The sequence below is a fragment of the Eptesicus fuscus genome, chromosome 12, assembly GCF_027574615.1.
Source record: "Eptesicus fuscus isolate TK198812 chromosome 12, DD_ASM_mEF_20220401, whole genome shotgun sequence".
In the NCBI taxonomy this organism is placed as follows: domain Eukaryota; kingdom Metazoa; phylum Chordata; class Mammalia; order Chiroptera; family Vespertilionidae; genus Eptesicus; species Eptesicus fuscus.
Window position 1 is genome coordinate 41756305 of NC_072484.1, and position 26464 is coordinate 41782768.

Below are 26464 nucleotides of genomic sequence, written 5' to 3' on the forward strand. Positions count from 1 at the left end.
GGGCAAAGCATTCAAGCCTAACCCTAGTTGGCACCAACCCCAGGAAACACTCAACGAGGTTGCGGATTTATTTCCTTCTTGTTTCTAAGCGTTCCTGCACTTTATCTCTGCCGAGTGCTCCTGTTTTGTGATTGTGTCTAACACGCGGGGCATGTACCTTTTGCTTCAGCTGCAGCACCGTCTGCTTCATCTGGTGAAACTCCTTGCATGAAGCACAGCAGGTTCCGGCTCTCACCGCGTTCTCAGCCTTCTCATCGTGCCCTGAGAGAGGAGACGGGCTCTGGTCCATCTGGGAGGCCGGAGGACACCCAGCCCCGCAGACAGCATCACGGGAGGCAGACCTGGGCAGACTGGCTGACAGTGGAACGTGCGAGGGTTTTATGGTTTTCAGGGGAGCACTGACAGTACCCAGGTGGTGGAGAGAGCGAGAGGGACCTTCTATGTTTTGGGCTCAGCTGTTCCCATTTAGGCATCCCAGCCTCTTTCTCCTTCATGTGGGGAAATGTGAACCCTCGCCCTTTTATCAGGACTTTCCGGGAGGCAGGCTGCATCAGTGTGACATGATTTATACTCCCTTCCAAAGGCCAATGTTCACACGCCGTAAATTATCCCCATGCTCAGGCAGCGGGCCTCGGGCGCGGGGCTCACATAGCTGGTCCTTATCACCTCTGTCATCCAGCCGATCAAAGGCAGCACAGCCAGACCAGGCGGGGTCACAGATCAGGGCTGGGCACTGACCTCCATGGAGATGTGAAGCTGGGATGGAAAATGTGCCAGACACTCTGGACACACCCACCTGGGGGCAAGTGAAAGAGGCCCTGAGAAGGCACCCCGGCCATCCGTCCACTGGGAAGGATCCCAATGACATCTTGTAGATCACTGGGAGCTCCAAGGGCTTTTTGTAAAATTATATTTCACTAAAGAAAGAGTGGCTCAAATGGTGCCATGGCCAGGAATTTACACAGCTCTCATCCTACTGGCACTGAAATGCCTACAGACACCTGTGTGCTGGAGACTAGACACTGGAGGCAACCTTGCTACTGATGAGGAGGTGAAGACCACCAAGGGCTGTGCGGAGGCGGCAGTGGTGTGGGCCAAGAGTGGGGTGCACGAATGTTTTCTTGGGGCGGATAGGGCAGTGTGACTCCAGGTAAGTGGAAACCCTCCTCCTGGCTTAGGAGGCCTTTGGTGTGGGGCCAGCTGTGCTGTTTGTGACGGATAATACTGCTACCTGGAATGTAACGCAGAGGCAGTAGACTAACATCTCCCCCAAGTAATTTCCTGTGCCTCTTGGCCCACGTGCTTTTCTTCTTACTATTCCCTTCTGGGAAGGCCTCTTGGCTGCCTCCGCTAGTGAATTCTACCAACTAGCCAGACCCAGCTCGAGTGTCCACGAAGCCCACCTCTCTGTCTACAGAGATCCTTCAGGCCTCTGAGGTCAGCGGTGTTGACCACGTGTCCCACTCAAGTGGCGGGTGCCCCAGGCTTCCCTGCAGAGGGGATACTGGTGCAGAGTGGAAGCCACCTAAGAACCAGAGTCGCTTCTTGGTGGCTCACATAGTAGATGCTCAAAAAATGTCTGTGAAACAGGATGTCAGATGTTGAATTGTCCCTGCCTCCCAAATTCATATGTTGAAACCCTAACCCCCAGGCCATCACGAACAAGGTTTAAAAGCTCCTCTTTTTATTTCTACTTTTATATACTCAAAATTGATATTTTCATAAGAGTAAAACCTCTTTACCAGGTTCTAGACCAGTGATGGCGAACCTATGACACGCGTGTCAGCACTGACATGCGTAGCCATTTCTGATGACACGCGGCCGCTGAGGTGGCCGCATGCTGAGGATGAAACATTTGCTGCTCCTGAGGATGAAACATTTGTGAAATAATGTTTTTTTCCTCAAAGTGACACACTACCCGAGTTATGCTCAGTTTTTTGGCGAAGTTTGACACACCAAGCTCAAAAGGTTGCCCATCACTGTTCTAGACTATTCATTTATATCATGGGGTGTTAGGACTAATGTAACTTTAGTTCAGTCTCCTTTACAGATAAGGTCTCCCAGTGTGCCGTGTGCAGAGACTGAGCACCGTGGGGGTGCAGGGAGCCTGCTACGGGTGGGGGGGTTCTGTTTGGAACACCTGAGGACCGTCTGCCAGGCTGGCTCCAGGGCAGTGGTTCCATGTGTGATCAACAGACCAGCAGCAGCACCAGGACCATAATCACACGGGGACCTGTTCTTTGAAATCCGAAATCCTGGGAGTGGGCCTAGAGCCTGTCTATCAAAGCCCTCTAAATGACCCACATTCACTGACCCAGAGAACAGCCCTGCTGAGTGACCTTTGACCTAGAAGTACTCGGCCTGTTTGCTGTCCCTTTGTGAAATGATCAGAATAGAGATCAAGATGAACTTTGCTCCGAGGTTTTAAAGTCAAATGCATTAGGAAGATATTGACTAAAAACTCTTTTTAAATGGATTCCTCAGGATCCATGGACATAATTTCAGAGCTCTGGGGGTTCCCTATAAGAAATTTTTCATTTTTATGTTTCTTTAAAATAATCATTAAAACATTTACGTATTCTAAATTATGTATATGACTGCCTTATAATGAAACTTTGTCACACACACACACACACACACACACAAAGATAAACTTTGCTCCAAAGACTTCAGAATCTTCCACAGAAAGAGAAACATACTAGTAGTAGCAAGGGGTGTAGGCTCTGGTGGAGTCCGGTGATCAGGATGGAATCCCGATGTTGCTGCTTCGTACCTTTTGGGTTGGAAGTCACAGCCTCTGTGAGCATCCATCCTTTGAAACGTGATAAGTGACAATGACACTTAACACCTGGGATTGCTGTGAATTCCCAGAACAGTGCCTAGTCCGTGACAAATGCTCTATAAATGCTGATATGATTGTTGATGCTGGTATCTTTTAAAAAATTATGTTACCTACAAAATTACAGATGTCTTTCCTTTGGAAAGAGCTCTCAGAGGGTTTGAAGATAAATAACTGTGTGTAGATCAGAGCATACAATCTCTTCTGAATTGGGGCTCATCTTTCCTGCAATTTGTCCACAGTACTGTCAAATGTGTTAAAATAATCCCTGTGTGCTACATTAATAATTCATATAAAAATCTGGGTAGGAATCTTGGACTTTGTTTTCAATCCTCTCAATGTAGTCACTGAGTGTCTCTGACTGTGATTATGACCATGTTCAGTGAAGAATCCTATATAATAAAAGGCTAATATCCAAATAAACCAAACGGTGGAACAACTGGAACAACCAAACAACTGAACAACTGGTCGCTATGACATGTGCTGACCAGCAGTGAGTGTGTGCGGAACATGGCAGGCATTGACCGCAGCAGGATGGTGGAGCAGGTGAACAGGGGCACCAGACTAAGGTGGGGCACCAGTCGCTGTCATTGGGGTGAGCCTCTGGTGGTTATTGAAAATTCTTTGCTCCCATGTGCTGCAGTCCTGCCCGGTGCTTGCACCTGCTGCCAGTGCTGGCCCTGCTCACATCCACAGCTGGCGCCAGAACCGCCACTCGCACCCACTGCCAGTGCCCAGCGCTGGTCCTGATCACTCGGCGCCATCAGCTGGTGTGAGCGGCAGCTGCCATCCCTGATCGCCACTGAGGGCTTCTCCATCTCCCCCTGCTCCTGAGGGGCGATCAGGGCAGCAGCCACCACTTAAACACACTGACATCGCGGGCCCCACTTGCACGCGCTGCTAGCACCAGCCCCAATCGCGCCACGCCATCAGTGGGTGTGAGTGGGGCCAGCGAGTGGGACCGGTGGCGGTGGGAGTGGGGCTGCTGGATGACAGGAGACCGGGGCCGCAGTGGGTGGAGGCGTGGAGGATGGGTCGAGACCCATTCCTGTGCCTACTGCAGCCTCGCAGCCCACAGTGCCTTTCAAGGTGCAAGAATTCGTGCACTGGGCCCCTGGTCACAACATATTGCTCCAACCTGCTCAGATAAAGGTGCAATATTATCAATTAGCCACATGGGGGCAGATAGCTCTAATTTTTACGGATATTGAGCAGTGTATACATACGTCCTAAGCACTAGAGATAGAATTCCTTACATACCATATTAGTAATATTTAATAAACTTAGAAAAACTAAAGAATGTTCCCAACACATTTCATACCAGCAGTGTCACAAACGAACAAAGCATGTTTGTTTTTAAAAGTTGATGGTGCGGATTTGTGCCCTGGCAGCAGTTCTCAACCCTGGTGGCACATGCAACTGCTTGGGGGCTTTTAAAAATTCCACTGACTATGTTGTACCCCTCCCATCTGGGAGTCACAGCACGGGATGGTATCAGCATTTTTTCAAGCCCCCCAGGGGGAGAACCACTGACCTAGGGATTAGTGGAGCTTGGAAGTTATATGAAACACCTGCCGTCCCTGACACTTTGAACTGTACTAAGTGGCACTGGAGGTCACGGTCACTTTATCAGAAAGTAAACAAAAGTTGATAAATAGCTAATTACTATGGAGCCGACTTGCCCTTAATTCTTCTCCTCAGGGGGGCTACACAGACTCCCTGGAGTGACTAAGCTGGCTCCAGCTACATATTTTCAGAGAATCAAAGTGACTGAGCGAGCCATTCTTGCCTATTAGCCAGCCGAGATACTGTGCCTGTGTGTGCACAGCGACCTTTCGATTATGAGACACAGTTCCAGGGCCAGCCCCTTCTGCTCTCCGCCTGCTCTCTGGATAAAGAGCTGAAATCGTCCTTGACTTTAAATTCCTCTGACTGTAATGTTACAGACATTGGCCAATGCAAAGTTTAAAAAAAAAAAAAAAAACAGAGGAGGAAGAAAGGAGGTTTTACATCATGTGTTTATACTTAATAATCATTACCTCCTCATCCAAAAAAAATTGACTGTGATGAAATATTGGACTTAATAATTAGTCCAAAACAGATGAAACCACTTAACTGCCTCTGATGTTCCAGATATGAGGCTCGTCTGGCCCCTAACTTTTCTTAATGCTGAGCTGAATAGCTGGACGTTGATGCTTCATCTGTTGAGATACAGTAAGTTCTCTGTTTTGGTAGTGAAGCTGGGCATGTCTTGGAGACTTGGCATTCGCTTAGATGAAGGACAAAGATGTGACTGGACAGGGACTCCCAGGGCTGGGAGAGCTTGTATTACTTTTACTGAAGCTACATCACACCACACTGGAAAAAAATATTTGCAAAGGGCAAAAGGGTCTTCAGAGCTCCCCTTGTCCAACCCTCTTGTCTATAGAGGAGGAAGCTGAGGCCTGGCGACCGGCCCACGACAGCTGGTTAATACTAACGCAGCTCCAGCTACCAGCTCTCCTAACTTCTACGCCAAGGAACTTTCGGGGCGTCACCGCTGTCAAAGAAACGCATCCAGGGCACTTGCCTTTTGCTGCCAGAACCACCAAAACCAGCCCCTCACTTACTTGGTGGCCCAAATTATGACTTTAACATTCCGGGCAAGCAACGTGCCTGTCCTTTTTCATAATTTTGTGTATGAATTACTCCTCTCAGGCTGTGACTCCCTGATTTCCTTGGTTACGCGTGTTGGAATGTTTTTCTTAGTAAAATACTAAAACCAAATGCTAGGTCCTCTGCGTGTGTGTGGTGAATTCAATAGAGACCATATTCTTTTATAATGCTGTTGCTGGCAGCGGGGCGAGTAAGATACAACTGACAGTGACCTTTCAGGTTTTAAAAAAGTCATTTGAGGCTGTTATATGTAGAGGAGGAGGAGGAGGGAGAGAATCGGCAGCGAGGAGTTCGTTACAATGAAGCACAGCGGTAGAGCCACCAGACAGTTCTTTCTGATTAAACAGAAGGGCACCCCCTCCCAGCCCCTGTAAACTGAACATCCTGTCTCTCAGAATGGCAGAATGGAGGAGTATCGGCCTGTTTTGTTCATCAGATGCTCTGCTGTCTGCAGCGAATGGCTTCCCTCTGGACTTCGTGGCTGCATCCAAAAACATCCTTCCCTGAAAGTCGACCAGATGATCTACCAAGTTGAGCCCCAGAGCTCAGATGCTAGTTGCCGGGAACCAATTCCAGCATGTAATAATGACAAGAGTTCTGTCAAAAGGTTGATGGGACTTGGGCGGCTCAACAAGGGTGAGCCACATATGTAGTTTACCTGTTGGAAACGGCTAAACGGCACTTTCCCCAACCCTGAATAGGATTGTTAACTGCCAGACAGCTCAGGGCATTTTATTGCCTCCTGTTGGCCAAACACCTGAACAGCTATAGGCTATTCCCCAAACTGATAATGCTTCTGTATTCTACCCTTTGATACCTTACCCTTTGAAGTGTATATGTCCACCTTGCCTTAGGATAAATCGTGTGAATAAAAGCAGGGTCCTTGGTCAAGGAGGAGTCTTTAACTCCCTTTAGCTGAAGCTCCTCTGACCCCCAATGCCTTTCAAAATTATCTTTCGTCTCCGGACTCTTTAATCATCTACGCGCAGCCCCTTTCTCCAGAATGCTGAGCCCTTTGTAAGGCTGGGAAAAGAACCCCAGCACTAGTAAGTTAGAATTTTCCAAACTCTAATTTCCAGGACACCACCATCTGGGAGATGTTAGAAGGTATTTCTTAAGAAACTAATTTTGGGTAATTCAGGTTTCATTAAAATTAACATATTTTTTTTGGTAGAAAATAGCCATCTCTCAGAGCTTTTAATGCACTTGCATCATGAATCCTTAAGAAGTGGGTGCAGTAACGCATTCTTCCCCAAACCTCTGAACACAGAAGCTCCTTAAGGAAGAAAGGCACAGCAATACCCATACAACCCCAAAGTTGTATAGAACACAACGTGAGGAAATGCTGTAATAAATGGTTGAGGTCACATATGCCTTTACATGAAAGTAATACTAGAGAAGGTACCCAAAAAGCTGCAAATACATATCCCTTTTAATTATGACTGCTTAGGTTTTTACTGAATTCTCAGCTGAAGTCAAATGGTCATTTCTTAAATAAAATTCTTGATCTCTTGCACTGAAACTTTTTGTGTGTTTGAGAAATTGTTTCTCAGGGACGGAAACAAGAGTGGGGTCTCAAGACTGACTGAGCACCACCGGCTGCTAATTTCATCTTTTACAAAATATATATTTGTAAATATATATTGATTTCAGAGAGGAAGGGAGAGGGAAAGAGAGAGAGAAACATCAGTGATGAGAGAGAATAATTGATTGGCTGCCTCCTGCACACCTCCAACTGGAGATCGAGCCCGCAACCCAGGCTTGTACCCTGACTGGGAACTGAACCATGATCTCCTGGTTCATAGGTCAGTGCTCAACCACTAAGCCCGCTGGACAGGCTGCTAATTTCAAAGATGCAGTGAGACCTTCCCGTACCCCTGTCCTGTGGCTGGGCCCCTCCTGGGTGCACACTGCGAAGCACAAGGCAGGCTGTGAGTGCCACCAAGGCCACATTGCCCTGCTCAGAGACATCCCTAGGGAACCACACAGCAGTGCAATGTATGAGACTGAAGAGGGATGTGGTTGCAGAACCTAAGAATCACTGCAAGAGGTGGAGACCACTGAGACCAAAGAACCAGTAAATCCAGTGAATAACATCTTACACTAGTCTCTGCTTCTCTGGTCTCTGCTGGTTAAGACCAGGTCTCTGGGCAGGTCACTTTGGCCCACCAGGTGGGAACTGCTGGTGGGGCGGGGCCAGGTCTTACCAGATCCCTAGCATCAAAGGCCACCCTGACACTCGGCAGTAAGCACTGGTTGCTGTTTCTGATGGTTGTGCTCTAGACTGGGTTGCTCAACATTGCCCCTCATGCCCACGTAAATGGGATTTCACCGGAATAGAAATGTGAGGCAAAGAGACGATAAAGTTGGCAGGCTGAGTAGCCCACAGCCTTGGGCTGCCTGGCTCAGAGCGCAGCTGGAAATCCAATTCCAGAATGAAAAATGGGAATGCTGCTATTCTTGCTGCTAATTATTAGGTTGACCCACACATCAATGTATCAGTGACTAAGAAGCTGCACCTCGTTTTTTCAGTGAGATTCCTCCTTTCAATATAGGACATAATCTAAGAGGTAAGTTACACATCCCACTCCTCCCGCACCCTCTCCACCATGAAACAAAAATGAAGGGATTTTAAATTGAATTCTAAGAAATGTGTGCCACCTGCACACATTTTTCCCCAACGGACCCCAGCTTTAAGCACCTGTGGGCATGCGGGTCCCGTGTGCTTCCGGCTTTCAGTAGATTTCACAGGGCCCTCTGATTCATTCACATTATCCCAAATTGCCCAATTCTGAGCTGGCTCCAAACAGATATTTTGCCTCTACTTCTAATATACGGTGGCTTCCTCATGACTCAACCTCATAATTGTGCTTTGTAGTTTTTCCTGTGGGAGGCAGCTGGTTCCCAGCTGTTTGTTGCGGTGAGCTGATGGCAACTGCCTTCCGCTCCTTTGTGAACCTCAGACTACACCCCCAAAATCGCTAACTAGCTCCTGAGTACCCAGACAGTTCTGGCCTTTCATTTCCTGGTACCTGGGACTCGCTCCCTCCCCACCCACAGATGGCCCAGACCCAGGCAGCCTCCCCACGCCACTGACAGCATCCAGGCCCCTTTCCCTCCTCAGGATGACAGAGAGGATCTGAGCCCTGGGTTCTGGAAGATGAAATCTTCCTGGCCTTGTGAGCCTTAGATAAGGAGCACAAAAGCTTCTTCTTTTCCTTCCCTTCCCTCTACCTCCTTTCTTTCCTTCCTGCCTCCCTTTCCCCCTCCCCCAACTCCTTTCCCCTCCAAACTTAAATAAGGAAGTAACTCAATATGCGAGCTAATCATATCCTTAGGGATCAGACATCTCAGTTCAATCAGCTTCTCAAATGCTGCGAAGAAGGGCCAGCTTTTAAAAATTTCCACTCCACTGTGATTGTATTTGCAAAATACAATTAAAACAAATTGCTAGAAAAATAAAGCATAAAATATCAGCAGAAATCTTTGGATCTAAACAAAATTTCTCTGTCAGATCGGAATAAAAACTTCTAAACATTCTCAACTTCTGTTTCTATCCAGTCCTGAACCAAATCACAAATAGCTCATCGGCAGGCACAGGGCCATGGACTATGTACTTTGAGCCGCACTGATGTAGATAGCTTCCTTACATGGAAATGTTTCATATGTATATTCAGCTCCCTCTCTTTTGAGAGAACGTAGTGTTTCTGGTCTCTTCTTTGCTCATCCTAGTTTGGTCTAAGCAAGTAACTAAGCTCTACTGATTTATCCACGAGCACACCACCTCTGCTTGGTGGAGAGCTTCCTCAAACACACACCAGTTCACAACCTTGCTGCTCACGGGCATCGCTCTCAACAGGTCTCTTTAGAAGAGACTTGACCTGATGTCCTACCCTCCTCTTACCCAGTCACACCTACCATTCATATAAATGCCCCTTCTTTGTGTCCGTCCATCCATCCATCCATCCAGCCACCCACCCACCCACCATACTTGCCCCACTCACCAGTGTCATTGGGGTATTTGTCTCCCTTGATGCACGTCCTCCCATCGTCCTCCTGGATGTAGCCCTCCCGGCATTCACAGCGGTAGCTGCCCAAGGTGTTGACACAGATGTGTGCACACAGAGTCTCGTTGCTGGTGGCACACTCGTCGATATCTAGGTTTGGACCAAATGCAGACGACACTTAGTTTCCAAGAATTGACTTCCAGCACAAGCGACATGTTTATGTCTGCAAAGCACACTTTGTCAGACTCTAGCAGAGAAGCCTGGAATAGAGCAGGAAGCTAGAAACCTGAGTGACAGGAAGACATCAGGCAGTGTCACCACGGTTACAACCGATCACTGATGGGGTTCCTGGTTGCGGCTCTGCCATTACCAAGTCAGGTGGTTGGTGCAGGCATCGCTAGCCTTCACAGTTCTCACCTGTAACCCATGATAATGAAGACTGCTCTACACACTTCATAAGGCTCCTTAGGTGAGAAAACAAGCCCCCCACTGGCAACACACTTTGAAAAGTGAGCATTATAGAAACAGTTTTCTGCAAAAGTGAGCATTATAGAAACAGTTTTCTGCAAAAGTGAGCATTATAGAAATGGTTTTCTGCAAGAACCCAGTGTGCCACGGGTTTTATGTTTTCTTTATGTTTGGCTATCATTCCAAGTAGCATGTGGTGACCCCAGGTCAGTTAGGAAGGACTCCTTCCCAGTTAAGAGACATGATGGTACCTGGGAAAAGCCACTTCTGATAAAAGAAAACAGTCCTAATGGGTCTAACGGAGAGAGTTCTCCCCAGGAAATTTCAGCCTCATCAATGACCCAAACAGACTCCTCGTGAGCTGTGGAAATGAGCCGTGAGACCCTCAAACAAGTAACCAGTAAGAGTCCATGTGAACTGAGCACATCACAGACTTGCTCCCCTAGTGAGTGGGGTAGAAACAAAACCATTTCCCACCAGGAAGAAGAGAGGGAGCCCAAGTCTGGTTTCTCTCATTCACTGAAGACCTGGGTGGCAGTGAGTGGGAGACTGTGCACATGTGGCAGCTGACTCAGCCCAGCCCTCGCTTCCGGATTCCAACAACTACTCCCCAGACAAGCTGCCATGGATCCGCCTCTGGCAGGCCGTGTGTGTGCCGAGGGGAGTGTGGTCATTTTTTCCCCTTGGTGGTACATGCTACGTCATCTGTATATATTACATAGCTGGATCCTCCCCTGCAGTTCCTCAGGCTGACCACGCTCTCCACGTGCACCTGCCCTACACCTAAGCATGGAGCTGCCTCTATGTCCAGAGGAGGTTGAGAGATAGAAATGGATGGAACTCGGCAGAAAGCTGGCTTTGCTGACCCCCAAATGAAAAGAACAGGGTATCATACCACAAATATGAGCCCTTGTGCCTAGGACTTTAGGGGGTCTAGAGTGGCATCCCATGCTTTCTGTAGGAGAGGCCTTGGGTCCCCACTCCATTCACTTGGTGGCCTCAATCCCATTCCTTGTCAGCATGGGGCACTTCCAAGGTGCCCTAATATCTAGGAGACCTAACATCTAGAACTTCTTTTGAATGGTTCTCTCTAGAGCCCCTGCTCATTGCAGCTCCTTTATTTTCCACTTGGGTCATGTGCCAGTCTCCTAGGTTCATCCTCAAGCTGATGCTCAAACTTGACTGTGCCTGGGAGTCACTAGAGGCATTTGCATATATGCAGATTTCCAGTCCCACCCTCAGAGTCTGGAGGGGAGGCCAGACACTTTTGTTTTTTTAAAGAGAGAACCTTAGATGTTTCTGAGGTAGGTTAGCCAGGACTGACTCCACTTTGAAACATGGCTCCAGGGGACAATAAACCTGCCTCAGAAATTCAGAGTGCAGGCTCAGGGAGGGAACACGCCTGTGGCAATGGCAGCACTGATTTTGCTCAGCTGCAGCCCTGGTGGCTGGCTTTAGCTCCCTCTGACTCCTAAACTGTCTGCCACATGGACGCCCTCTTTCCCAGCCTCTCCCCCTACTCCTCTTCTGAGAGAATGCTTACTCTCATTTCTGTTTTTACATTTCTTCCCACTTAATGTTCTGTTTTATACTCTCCTTGTTTACATTTGCTAATGTTCCCCTTTTCTTGCTCATATATCTCACTGCCCATGAAGACCTGACTGGCACCAACTCCCTGAAGAGTTCTGTGGCCATCGTTCGTCTCAATAATTGAGGTGAAGGGCAGTGATCCCCTAGGATAATGACAACACACTGCATCCAACAAATATCAGGAGGGAAAGGCAGGAATCAAAGATCAAAGTGGCCCCTGGGAGCTGGTCCCACTGACAAAGAGCGCCCACGCAAGCATAGACTCATCTGAAAGAGGCACAGTGTCAGGAGCTGAAAAATACGTGCATTGCCAACACACCCAGGCAGTAGGGCTTCTCCCGTTTCCGGTGTCTGTCACGGTCATAGCGGTATCCCGGGTAACAAGTACACAGCACACGGCCGAAGTTATCTGTGCACTGCTGCTCACAGGGGGCCTCGGCACACACATCATAATCTGAAAGAGGAAAGTGTGAGCTCATGTCAACTGCAGTCACTCCAGAGGCGGAGGGGGGGTGGTCACCTGGCTCTGGACTGGAACAGACTTTTTGGGCTGCGCTCTGCTCTAGGGCAACTGTGACATGTGAACTCTTCCAGCCATGGGGGCCTCTGAGAAACATGGTGTCCAGCTTCGCAGTGGTTAGAAGCAAACATCATTTGTGATTTCCCCCTGGGGGGTCACCGCCTCATCCTTTGGTCTTTGTCCCTCATCCCAAGAGCAAAGGAGCTCTAGTTGGGCCAGGCTTCACTCTGCAGCATTACCAGGGTCTGTTTTGTTGTTGTTTTTAACCAACTGTTGTAGAGACAGGGAGTCCTTTCTGGTGGAACACTCTAGAACAGCCATCCCTGGTGATGGGTGCTGTCCCTATAACGTGGGGAGCAGGACCAGAACTCAGGTTGGCTCCTAGGAGTGTGAGGGAGGCTTTGGAATGGAGATGTGTTTGAGTTAGAGTGTGTGTGGGTTGTAGGTGTGCATGCCAGGGGTTGATTCTGCATGCTGAGAAGGCGCTGGGTAAGGGTGAATAGCTAGAGATCTCATCCTGGCCCTAAGCCTGTGTGAATTGGGTGGGTGGTCTATTACTTGTAAAGACTTAGAGCATCTCCTTCTCTTGGTCCTTACAAACTGGTAGTTAATGAGCCTCTTGAAGGGACTTGGCTCTCTGTCAGGTGCTCAGGCTGAACATTTACTTGCCAACTAGATCCAGCCTCTCATTAATCACAGCACTATCTTCCCCAGGTGCTGACAGACGAGCTACCCTTGGCTTTGCTCTGGGACATATGAAGGTGGAATGTTGGGCTGGCAGCCCCTGCTGTGGGCAGGGTCCTTGTGACAAGGCTCATGCCATTTTCACGATGACCTGGGAAGCCGCCCTAGATAAGTGCTTCTCCCTAAGATGGGGATTCCAGGCTGCTTTGCCTGTGTGTGTCCCTGGTCAAACACACTTTCCTTAACTAAGCATCACCTCCAGGCATCAGTGTTCTGTGCCCTGCATTTCTCATGTTCATGGGCTTCCACATGGTTATCGAATGCCTACTCTGTGCAGGCCCTATTCTAGGAGGGTGGTGAAGCGTGCAGGTTCTGGAGCCAACATTGCCAACTCTGCCACAATCTCTGTGATCTTCGGTTCTTTAAGCCTCCATTTCCTTACCTATAAAATAGGTAACAACAGTACCGACTTCAGGGTGCTTTTATGAGATTACATAGGATGATGCATTAAGCACAATGCCTGACACACAGTGAGAGCTTCACCGGCTCTTCTGCTTTTTAAATTCCTAGTTCTTACACTTGTTTGGGTACCTGGCAGGGACTGAGTCCTCTGGAGCAGTGGTTGCCAACCGGTGGTCCGTGGACCACTGGTGGTCTGTGAGGTCTGAAAGGTTGGCGACTGTTGGTTTAAGGAAACCTTTGGAGCAGCAGTTGCCAACCAGTGGTCCACAGACCACTGGTGGTCTGTGAGGTCTGAAAGGTTGGTGACCACTGCTCTGGAGTACAGCACCACTCTCCTCCTACAGTTTATACTCAATAATTGTTGAACTAGAACAAATCAGACCATCTTGTCACCTGGCCAAGTAAGATAATACAGCACGGGGGGCAAAACATATCTGGTTGGCCAGATAATATTTTTAGCTTTGCAGGCCTTTGTTGCAACTATTCAACTCCGCTGTTGTAGGGCAAAAGCATTCACAGACAGCACTTAAATTAATGGGTATGACTGTGTCCCAATAAAACTTTATTTACAAAAATAGGCAGTGGGTCAGACGTGGCCCATAACCATAGCTTGCTGACTCTTGACTTCCAGAACCACAACTGTGAGGCAATAACACTGTTTTAATTACAGCTTCTATTCTTTATTTAGCTTTTTTTTTAAAAAAAAGAAAAGAAAAGAAATTCTAGTCTCTTTTTACTATCTATGATGGTTAATTTATGTGTCAACTTGGCTAGGCCACACTACCCAGGTATTTATTTAAACATTCTAGGTGTTTCTGTGGAGATCTTTTTCAGATGCGATTAACATTTAAATCAGTGGACTTTGAGTAAAACAGATTGCTCTTCACAATGATGGTGAGTCTCATCCAATCAGGTCTCAATAGAGAAAAGATGGGCCTCCCCTGCTAAAGAGGGAATTCTGTCAGCAGACAGTTTCTGGGTTCAAACTCTGACTCTCTCCTGGGTCTCCAATCTGCTGGCCTACTCTTCGGACTTTGGAGTTCCCAGCCTCCACATCTTGTCAGCCAATTCTTTAAAAATTAATATCTCTGAAGAATCCTCACTAATACACCATCTTTTCTGAGATCCTACATTTACACTTTGCATTTTTGGGCAATAGAAACCTTTACGCCTAAAGATATTTTTAGTAAATGATAAACAAGCCAATACTGACTTATTCTTACAAATTAAAACGAATTAACTTTTGAAAGTGTTCTAGCGAAAGCAAGAGAGCAGAGAATTAGCTATGACAGAGCAGCTTTCAGCTCCTGAGACCACTTTTCCTGGAAATACTCAGTTCTAGACTACATTAATCATGGGTGCTGTGGCCCCACCTCAGGATGAGGGAGATTGGTTTTGTCCCAGATGTTTGAAACCACAATACCTAACATTTAAAGGAACTGTAAGTATGTGGTATCCATATATGTGTTTTTAATTAGTTGGGGTAAGGTCTTTAGCTGGGATCTTAAAATGATTGGCCTAAACTTAATTTTCTTTCGGTAGCTGCCACATTGAAATATAAAAGACACAGCTGGTGACTGAGAAAAGCTGGCTTATAAAAGAATGCAATTACTTTAACTTTTGTGGTTTTTCTCCCACCACGCTCTCAGCAATGGAATTGGCTGGCTGTGAGAAAGTCAGTCTTGCAGAGACCTGAAGCCATATAAACCATCGAGGGTGATGAGATTTCCTAACAACCTTCCTCACCCAGCTTCCTCAGAGGTCCCAGCTTCCTCAGAGGTCCCAGCTATGGATTAATGAACTCGCTGTCCTTCCACCGAAGAGAGCAATCAACAGGAGGGATTCATTTATTTCTAACAGATAAAACAATTGCTCTCCATGAGATAACACATGCAGTAGCTAGGCTGTGCTCAGAGACCTGGCTGCTGGGGCAATAGTGAAGAAACCCATTTCACATCACTCACTCACCTGTCTGTCCCCAGCTTTGGGCCAACTAATCTCATGCTCTTCAAATGGTTCTTAGCCTTCCCTGTGTCAGTGCTGAATCCTTTGCAGTCTTCTTCCTCCTACTTGTCTAGGTCCTTGGCAGCCTTCCCAGATAACCTAGCTCGAGTCTCCCTCCTCTTAGACACCATCTCTGACCACGCTGGTCCTCTGTGCTACGTGCCCCCCACACCCCCGCACACTTGCTGCACTGTAGGCCTCTAGCACACATATTTCAGTTATTATTCATAACAACAGCAACAATAACAGTAACTGCCACTTACCAAGCTTCTAAGTACTTTAGATTCGGTAATAGTCTTGAACAACCACATGAGTCAAATACTAATACTTTCCTGCAAAAACTAAATTTAGGAAGTAACTTGCCCAAGTCATCGCTAACAGGGAAGGGTGCTGTGGACTGAATGCCTGCATCCTCCTGAAATCCATAAGTGGGAATCCTAACCCTCAATGTGATGGACTGGGTGGGGCTTTGGGAGGTCATTCAGCCATGAGGGTGGAGCCCTGATGAATGGGATTAATGACCTTGTAAAAGAGACCCCTGAGAGCTCCCTTGCCCTTTCTGCCATGTGAAGAAACAGCAAGAAGATGGCTGTGTATTAACCAGGAAGCTCTCTCCAGATACTGAATCTTGCAGCACCTGGATCTTGGACTTGCCAGCGTTCAGAACTGTGAGACATAAATGCTGGTTATGTAAGTCGCCCATATATGGTATTTTTGTTATAGCAGTCAGAATGGACTAAGGCGATGTGGAACCATGAGGAAATCCAGGTCTCTCTGATTCTGCGCTGTCCAGACCCTGTCTACTCAGCTGGAGGGTGAGGGCATTGAGGGCTGGGCCTCTGTCTCTTCAGGGCTGGGCTGCACACAGGGCTTGCTGATGGTCATGTGAAGGGGTTTCAAGTTTAACACATGAAAAGCAGGTAGAGAGGTAGGGAAGGGCAGCTGTGTTCTGTGTGTGATATGCTGATTAGAGAATTACTCAATGTATGATTACATGTTGTGTAATGATTTAGACAGAGCATGCTATATGTAACCAAATCAGCATTGGAAGGATGTAATGCCCCCACATAGAAATTACACACACACATGCACAGATAATTAGACATAGATAACACACATCATTCCAGGCACATCTGAACGTTACAGACATCTGGTGATTAGTCATGAATAAGGTGAGAAGGCAGAATCTTCCCTATGACATACCTTCTGGGATGCATTGTCCGAGAACAAATTTATACCCTTTGCAGCACTTTTTCCTAAGAGACAAACAAACAAAACACATTTTAAATGGGACATGTTGGATAAAAATATCATTCTTTCCAGTTACTGGTCTTGAATGAAATAACTTGTGTCCAGGAAACACTGAAGCAACACAGGGTGAGTTATTTTAAAGGAAATCTGAGATAAAAAGGGAAAATATTGTCAGTATCACACGACCACATCTTCTAATAGCAGAATGTCCTTCTCATCACATAATACATGGAATTATTCCTTTAAATCCCATGAAGTGAATTCACTCAGAGATCTCAAGATACTTAAATTAGATAATTCCAGGTCTGCAGAAATAGGTATGAAAAGAACCTTCAAGGCTGACTTGGCCCCTCATCCTACACACCAAGGATTCACAGTACTTGCTAATTATAATAACAAGTAGGGGCCCAGGGCACGAATTCTTGCATCTTGAAAGGAACTGGACACGAGGCTGCAGGAAGCAAAGGGGCGGGTCTGGGCCCATCCTCTGCACCCTCGACCAGCCCCTCCCGCCATGGCCCCTGGTCCCCTGTCTGCTGGCAGCCCAGCTCTCGAAACTGCCACTCCCATAGGCTGACGGCGCTGGCCCTGCTCGCACCTGCTGAAGGCGTGGAGCAACTGGGGCCGGTGCCAGCAGCAGTACAAGGGGCTGCTGCTGCCCTGATTGCCTTTCAGGAGCAGGGGAAAGTGGAGAAGCCCTCAGGGGTGATCAGGGCTGGCAGCCGCTGCTTGCACCCGCTGATGGCGCCGAGCGATCGGGACCGGCACCGGCAGTGGGTGTGAGTGGTGGCTCCAGCGCCGGCTGCAGGTGTGAGTGGGGCCATCATTGGCAGCAGGTGCGAGAAGCAGCTGTCGGCCCTGATCTCCCCTCAGGAGCAGGGGGAGGTGGAGAAGCCCGGAGGGGCAATTGGGGCTGGCAGCTGCCACTTGCACCCACTGATGGCACTGAGCAATTGGGGCTGGCGCCGGGTAATGGCAGTGGATGTGAGTGGCGGCTTAGGTGCTGGCAGCAGGTGCAAGCACCTGGCGGGATTGTGGCATGCGGGAGCAAAGAATTTTCAGTAACTACCAGAGGTTCGCCCTGATGTCAGTGACCAACCAGCGCCCCACATTGGTCTGGTGCTCCCACTCACCTGATCCACCATCCCACCAGGGCTGATGCTCACCATGTTCCATGCATGCCCCCTGGTGGTCAGCGCATGTCATAGCGACCGGTTGTTTGATTGTTCCACTGTTCAGTCTATTTGCATATTAGCCTTTTATTATATAGGATTAGCTAAGTATAATCACCACTGGATAATTATAACATAATGATTGCTAGTTATAATAGAAGATGAGGACTGGAACCCAAGCATTCTAACTCCCACTGGAGTGCTTTTTTTAATGCCTGTACCATGGAAGATACTGAAAGGGACCTAAATTAGCTAATGATGAAAAACTGCCAACAGGCAATTACACACACACATATTCAAGTCTTACATCTCTGTCTGCGGTAGACAAATGGTGCCATCCTTCCAAATGGGAATCTCCACTGGGAAGATTCCATTTCTGGTAGGAGTCGGGGGCTCCTAACAGGCCCGCCCCTCAGCAGATAGCAGCTGCACCCTCCGGACAAAACAGCGTCCATCAACTACGAGAGAGTTCTGGAGAGTCAATCAAACAGGCAGACTTAGGAGGAGAGTTGAACTTTGAACAGGGGACCAAAACGGGGTAATTATTATTTTTTATTAGAAATAATCAAAGGTGGGAACTAAAGCAAGTGCCCTCAACCACGTTAGACAAGACCTGCTGTTGAAGAATAATTTGATACACTTAGATGTCTTTTTTCCATCACATTGTAATAAAAAACAATTTAACAGCATTTTTTTCTACTTTTGCAAATAATATACTCTATACTATTGGTCAAATCCATTCTTGTGGACTGGTCTGCTAGGTGGATTTCCATCTGCCGGATGAAAGAGAAATTCCCGCAATCTCTTCCTAAGACTTCTAATATCTAGAAAAATTTTATTCAATCCATCACAAGTTTTACATAAAATTTATGAAAAATGTATACAGCTTGTAAACTTTGCATCTGGCAGGAGAAGTTTCTGAGCCCCATCGGGTGCTGCTACACCGCCTCCTTTCTCTCTGCAATATGTCTCATGTGCAACCCAGCTGCGAGAGATAATCTTACTTCAAAGGCATAACACTGGGCTTCCACTAGAAAACACAGTGGCATCTGGGATGCTCTTGAAACCGACTTGAAGGAACTAGCTAAGGGTCCCCTGTGCTGCAAAGGACACATTTGCCTACCTGTATGTGTCCACTCAATATAGACTATTTTGAATCTTTCTTCAGCATATTTATGTCAAAAGGGAGTGTATATGTATTTTATGTATGTATTTTAATGTATATGCACGTATTTCTTCATATATAAATAAAATGTACTGATATAAATGGCATGTGACAGTGTCCAGAGTTTTCCCATTAGATATAATGTCACACCATCTCTGGCTGAATTATAATTTTACATGACAAAAGAATCCCATGGGGTATAAATTTATGATAATTACTATTTCTAACAAAGGTACAGGATCTACTTTTATATTTCATGAAACTTGCTAGTAAAATCTGCCTAGTTTTGCATGGTTTAAGAAAGACCAAATTCCTAACAACCAAGAAGAAAATTGGCTTAATTGAGCATTCATTACAATTTTATGGTTATTAGTTACTGTGTTACATGAGGCTGTCTAACAGAAATCTATAAGAGGAAAAGCGGTACACTCCATGGTCTGAAACTAAGTGATTCATGAGAGAGTTGAATGGAGGGGAAAACATGTGTTTTTGATACTCATGTCTCAAGGATAGCACCACATTTAAACATATGGTTCTGTGTGGCTCTTCCTACTTAAATGGTGCATCCAAGGTACAGCCTCAGAGGTGTTCGATGGCATGTTAAAATCCATGCAAATGGATGCTATCCTTACAATCTCTCTTTCCACATCTGAGACATTCAACTTGGGCATTCTGACCTTGTTGAGCATTTCAAGGGCTTGGGATTGTCCACACAGTGGAGTCCAAAGTAACCTGTCCTTTGCCTTGTTACAAAATTAAGTGAGAATGCAGTGATTTGATATGTTTTCAAAAGGCTACGGAGCTCTGTCAGGAGCAGATCTGAGCTTCAGGATGGGCACGCTTCATTTAAATACCTGCTCCGCTACGATTTACCTTCCCCTCCGCTGCTTTTTCTTAATTGCATAACTAATGCCATGTCTCTGCTCAAGAAAAGGCGGTTTGAAACGCCTCCACAACCTCCTGTCTCCCTCAGAATTCCTGGGGATGCAGTATTATTTTGCATGTTAAACACCCATCCATCATAAATCACCATTTAAAATAAACAATGAAATATTCCAAAAACAAACACTGGCTACACATGTTCTACCAGTTCAAAGATTACTTAGAACATCATTTGCGCATAATGAAGTTGAGACAGCCACGTGAAATGTCCTCCTGGTTACGCAAGCACTTGCTAGTCCTAACTACAAACACGGCTGTGTGGTTTTCATCTTTAAGCAAAACAAACTCAGACGGGGGAAAGCTCATGTGGATTCAGGGGAGGCCGTCCTTCTTAATATGCTTCACGTGGCGCAGCTTGGTTTTCCAAATGCAAATGCTTTTCTCAATTCTTGGCAAGAGGCCGTGGTGATTAGACAGTTGTTACACAGAAAGGGCGACATCTGGTAATCAGGAAAGTCTGTGGAGGTTTCCCCCTGGGTGCCTCTGAGTAAGTCACACACATAAAAAAATCATAAATAAAAACAGTGCAGCCCGAAATATATCCATCAACCAATGTGTGCGAGAGCTTTGGAAGGGAAAACTAAATCAAGGCAACGAAGATAACAGAGGTACGGTCATCCGACTGTCTGCTGTTAGTTATCAGATTCTAGAAAAGAATTTGAAAAAATAACTGCCTAAGCATTAGAGGACTACAAGGGACTTCGAAAGGTCAAGTGAATTAGTAGGCAAGAAATATGTCAACACATGCTCCAAGGCAACAGTAAATTTTCCTATGATTTACTTGGGGTTTCCTTTCCAGAACTGCCTAGACATGCACCAGATAGATCAGGTTTTGTGTTTTTTTTTTTAATGAGAGAACTGCGCTTTTGTGAGTTCTTGGTGCCAAGCTCTGTGCAGTGGGTGAAGCAATGGCTTTAGGGTCAAGCAAACCAGGCTTGCAGTTCTGGCTCTGCCACTGGAAGAGCTCAGGATGTGGCCTTGGGCTCATTTCTGCAACTCGCTGAGCTTCAGGTTCCTCATGGATAAAACATGAGTAATAACATTTGCTTCACAGGATTATCACACTGATTACAGATAACAAAGTACCTAGCGCAGGGCCTGGTTCAGGGTCAGAACAGTGTGCTAGCTGCAGCTTTCTTTTCTTTTTTGTTTTTTATTCTCACCCGAGGATATGTTTTTATTCATTTGAGAGGGAGAGGAAGGGAGAGAGAAAGAACCATCCATCAGTTGCCTCCCATACATGCCCCAACCCTGATCTGGGATCAAACCCGCAACCTATGCATGAGCCCTGACAGGGAATTGAACCTGAAACCTTTTTGTGTAAGGGACGATGCTCCAACCAACTGAGCCACCTGACTAGGGCTTTTTTTCCCTTTTTTTAAAGAACTATATAAATTACTTAGTCTTTTCTTTCTTTTTTTAGATTGAACTTATAGGGGAACAGGTTTCAAGTGTATTACTCAATAAACGATCATCTGCACACTGCATTGTGCACCCATCACCCCTAGCAATGAGCGAATAAAAAAAGCTGTGGTACTTTTCAGAACGGACTACTAGCTGCAGCTTTATGAACATGGCAAGAAAACAACAAAAGCCACTCCACCCAGACGACTTCATCTTAAGACTCATCTCTTTCTTCCACTTCTTATTCAGTGGTAGATGCCCTGTCTTCTCCTGAAAGGAAGCCGGGAGGAGGAACTTCTGGTTTCAAGATGATGGAAAAGTCATATTTTTGTCTTCTTCTTCCACAGGTTAATCCCAAATAACGAAATGAACATGAAATGAAAATGCAAGCTCATATCCCATGGATTCAGGAGACCTCTCTAACTTGGAACATGGCTAGAAGATGGAAGGATGGGAGGGATTTTGCAGAGTGGAGTAACTCAAACCTAAGTGCCTCCAGAGGAGCTCATCATGGAGCAAGGCTTAGCAGTTGCAGACACCAGGCATCGAAGAAAGTGGGGGCCAGAAGAGAGCAAGATGAGCTGATAGTCTGGCGAGAAGTTGGATTCCCAGCCCCCGCTCCCCCTCCCTCCCCCCCGCAACTCCAAGCAGTTAGCCTGATAACCTTTCCCACTCCTGCAAAAGGCAGAAGGTATATATTTGTGAGAACTGTATGGGAGAAACTCAAGATTGGGACACCAAGCCAGGGAACTGAGTAGAACCCTGACATGCAGATTCCAGATGGTTTTAAAGAACCCCTTCAATTTAATATTTCATATTTCATTCCAAAACAATGAAGCCCTTCTGGTGATGGCTTCTAAAGGCAAACTGATGGTGGCTTCCTCTCATCAACTAGTCAGTTCCAAAGGAAGACGCATGAGACTGAAAATCTGTAGAGCCCAACTTGCCTAATTCATGTTTACCATTCCAACTGCGCTGTGGCAAGCCTGTGGAGGGGGTCCATGCGAAATTTTAGTCAGGAAGAACACAGGACGTGAATTCCTCGAGGCTATAATTAAGGGCCCGAGGATCTAAAAGTGGCCCTGAATTTCCTTGTAAAGCTCCTAAGAGTGAGGAAGCCTTCCTCTCTTCCTTTTAACCTTCTTGCTTTCCAAAACGTTCATTGAGCTTTGCGTGACTTCCCGTGAATTACTAGGATTCCTCTTATGCTAGAAGTCCTGAGAACAGAACCCCGTAAAATGACTCACCTCCCATCTTGGCATGCTTGGTTCCAGCCTTTAAACCAGAATGTGCACCCCAGCCCCCGAAAACAGAATGATATGTTTACTACAGCAATCAGTAAACTAAAAACCAAACAAACCCAAACAAACCTACCTATTTATTCATCTAGGTCAGTGATGGCGAACCTATGACACGTGTGTCAGCACTGACACGCGTAGTAGCCATTTCTGATGACACGCGGCCGCATGCCGAGGATGAAACATTTGCTGCTCCTGAGGATGAGACATTTGCGACTAGAGTCTTGGAGTTAGTTTTTTCCTCAAAGTGACACACTACCCGAGTTACGCTCAGTTTTTTTGGCGAAGTTTGACACACCAAGCTCAAAAGGTTGCCTATCACTGATCTAGGTATTAGCTTGTTACTGCCACATCAATGACAATACTATGAGAATTGTAAGGAATCTATTACGTATAACTTGCTGTAGTGTATGCAATTACTGATGGTGAAGATCAAATGATGGAAACAGTATGGTAGTTCCTAAAAGAATTAAGCAGAGTTACCACGTGATTCAAAATTCCACTTCTGAGTAAATAGCCAAAAGAATTGAAAGCAGACTTGAATGGATGCTGGCTCTTGGCAGCACCTTTCACAATAGCTAAAAGGTGGTGACAACCCAAAGGTCCATCATCACGTGACTGGATAAACAAAATGTGCTATATACGCACAACAGACTAGTATGCAGATATCAAAAGGAAGGAAATCCTGACACAGGCTACCATATGGAGAAACCTTAAAAACATTATGCTAAATGAAATAACACAGAAGGACAAATATTGGATCATTCCACTTATGTGAGGTACCTAGAATAGTCAAATCCACAGAGACAGAAAGAATGGCAGTTGCCAGAGTCTGGGGGAGGGGGAATGGGAAGTTATGGTTAGAGTGTTAATTTGGGAAGATGAAAAAGTTCTGGAGATGAATGGTGATGATAATTGCATGACAATGTGGAAAAACTTAATGTCACTGTACTAAATACCTAAAAATGGTTAAAACGGTAAATTTTATGTTGTGTATATTTCACTACACAAATACAAAATGATCAAATGAGGAAGGAACATCATTGAAGTTACTCCTCTAACCATTAATACCCTGGTCATGGTATCATCTGGGTTTTAGCTGTGTGAAATACAGGGGAAAAGTGTGTGTGGCTATTCTTAAATGGAGCTAAGAAAACAGCCAGAAGTTATTTACCCCCACAAGACTGTGGGTGATAATTATTTCTTCATTCAACAAACATTCATATTGCATCTACCCCAAAGGCAGAATAGCTGATGGTGAGGGCCCTGGGCTTTGGGGATGTATCTTCTGGGTTTGAATCCAGGCTCTGCTGCTTTCCAGCTGTGGGACCTTAGACAAGCGACTTTAAGTTCCTCTTCCTTAATTTCCTCATCTGTAAAATGGGAACAGCTTGGTGTGAGGGTTCAGTGAGTTAGGGTGCAAGGACCTTAGTACTTCACTGCTGGCCTACATTCATTCCAACAGAAAATATAAGAAATGTGATGGTTTTCCTGTCGTATCACTGCTCTGCCCCCACCTTCAAGGACCCTGCAGTGTTGCAGAGGAGGGAGGGTCAGGAAATCTGCGGCCCGCCATAGGCTGACTTCCCATGGGCCTGCTTTAAGTGAGAGGCAGAGCAATACAAGGGCCAGTATCTTGGCCATATTTGTTTCCACGCAAACGCCTGCGTGCAGATGATTTTATCGGATCATCTTGCAGAAGTGAAACCCTAAAGCATTCCACCTCCCTCTCTCTGATCAGCACGGTATCTGTTCTCAGTGATGAAATGCACATGTTTGGATCTCTGACTGTTTACTCAAAGCTGGCCCAGGAGCACACGGGCAATTCAGACAACAGCCCAGGCTGCGGGCTGAGAACACGCATGTCACCTTTGCAGGGTGTTTCTGCCAGCACCTCCCCACCTCCCTGGCATAGTGTCCTCAGACTCAAAGGGTCAAGGACCTCCGCAGCGGGCCACCGGAATCCAGAGGGAACAAGAACCTGGGATTGATTCAACTCCTCTTCGCACCTATGCCAATGTCAGGTGCTCAACCCTCTTCTCGCACATTTCCTCCCCTTCTTTATGTCCCCAAATGAGTTTCCACCTCGTCAACCTCAATTGTCTTGTTGGCTGTCTGCCTTTAATATATAAGAAATATAAGAAAAAATTATAACTAATTAGAAAAAGTAGCTTGGTATTATCTTTGTAAAAATATAAAATTGTATCTATGTACATACTTATATATGTATAGGTTGTGAGATAATTTTACATTAAAATACAAAGATCACATTGGGTAGTCATTAAGTTGACTTATGTGGATGCGATGTTTTTCTCATGTCCTTTTCTGTGTGTTCTCTGGTTTTTCTGTAACGAGCAGGTGTTGATGTTGTAGCAAGAGAAAACAGAGGGAATAATAAAATAGAGAGATCTTTAGGAACTTTCAGGTGTCTTGGCACATTTTGAATGCCAGGCTTGGCAACAGTTTCAGAAACTCTGGATTTGAAAGTTGGTTAGGGCGTAATGCTCATGAACACATGTTTGAGAATCACTGCCTACAGGGTTATTTAACCAATCCAGAAACTGAGCAGTGACATTTTGGAACAACTTGACCACCGAGGTTTCAACCAAACTGCTTTTGACCAAGTCACCTGGAACCAATATATGGTATTTATTAAGAAACTAGAGGCCCGGTGCACAGATTTGAGCACATTGAAAGGAAATTAATTAGAAGAAATATTTTAGAGGCCTGAGAGGGACTGCGTGAGGTTGGCTCCAGGGCATGTCCAGCCCATCTTGCCCAGTCGTGATTGGCTGGACCCCAGCAGCAAGCTAATCTACCAGTCGGAGCGTCTGCTCCCTGGTGGTCAGTGCTCGTCATAGCAACTGGTTAAACAGTTGAACGAACGGTCGGACACTTTAGCATATTAGGCTTTTATTATATTATAGATGGCCTGAAGGATTTAGTGCACTATTTGGCAGGATAGTCATTATTTTTTCACCTCAAATAACTGGTTTAATAGAGATTTCTCGTAGAGAGGATTTTAATGGAAGAATTTTCTCTATTTGTGAGACGCGTTTAAACCAAGGAATCTCTGCTCACATTTATTTCCACAGTTGCTAATTTTCAGAAGCACTGATGGCTGTGAACTATGTCTCATTCTGTGGGTCATTGTCCCTGGACAGTGCAGTGACACTGTGAGACCCAAAGCTCTCACCATTGACTTATTTTTATTCTAACCTTAACTTTCTAAGCATTCTAGAATCACATGGTTATTAATAATATGTTGCAATGGCATTCATCAAGAAAATCCTATCTTCAATAATTGAGTTATTCATGATAAATTGAGCCATACAAGTTATGTACAGTGGTTACCAAGGCATTTCTGGAAGTTTCCTGACTGCTCCTCCACTGTCTCCTCCCACTCAGGGCTTTCTCTACAGATGAGCCATTGTTACCTCACTCCTCTCTCTTTTTCAAAGGGTGGATCTAGCCTCAGGATTTCAACTCTCACCTCTCTACTCATGACTCCTAAACTGCAAACTTCCAGGGATCTTAATGGCCTTCATTTTGCTTGCCTGAATTTTCTAAGTTTTCTATAATTATCAGATATTACTTTGGTAATGAGAAAATGTCCTATTTTAAAACTAACAGAAAAAAAAAAATTTCTCACTGCCAAGGTGGAATAGAATAGCATCCTTAATGGACTCAGAGCATAAAGGCAAATAATCCACAATTCTGTTTTATAAATATTGTCCTCTAATTTTCCCCCCTAGTAGAAGCCCCATAACAGCTGCCTTTTCAAAAGGTCACTACTGGGTCAGAGATAGCTAGCTGTTTTCCTAAATCTATCTTCTCTTTTTTGTTCAGTAACAAAATCCCAAATTATATCTGAGTACATAACCACCCAGAATAAAGGAAACGTTTCCCAGACTTGTTCTATCAGGCATGGCCCTATGAATAAGCCTGGCCAATAGGAGGTGAGTGACCATGATGTGTGCAACTTTCAGGTGCCGCCCCTAAA

General features: G+C 45.9%; 1 protein-coding gene across 1 annotated transcript in view; it reads right to left on the reverse strand.

Moving 5' to 3' along the window:
• Positions 1–26464, reverse strand: part of CCBE1 (collagen and calcium binding EGF domains 1) — a 172343-nt gene that overhangs the window by 6877 nt on the left and 139002 nt on the right. The window contains exons 3-6 of the mRNA XM_008149590.3: positions 16433–16485; positions 11879–12013; positions 9499–9651; positions 158–261 (exon numbers count right to left, since the gene is read on the reverse strand). Of these exons, the coding sequence (XP_008147812.2) occupies positions 158–261; positions 9499–9651; positions 11879–12013; positions 16433–16485 (445 nt within the window). The remainder of the gene's footprint in view (positions 1–157; positions 262–9498; positions 9652–11878; positions 12014–16432; positions 16486–26464) is intronic.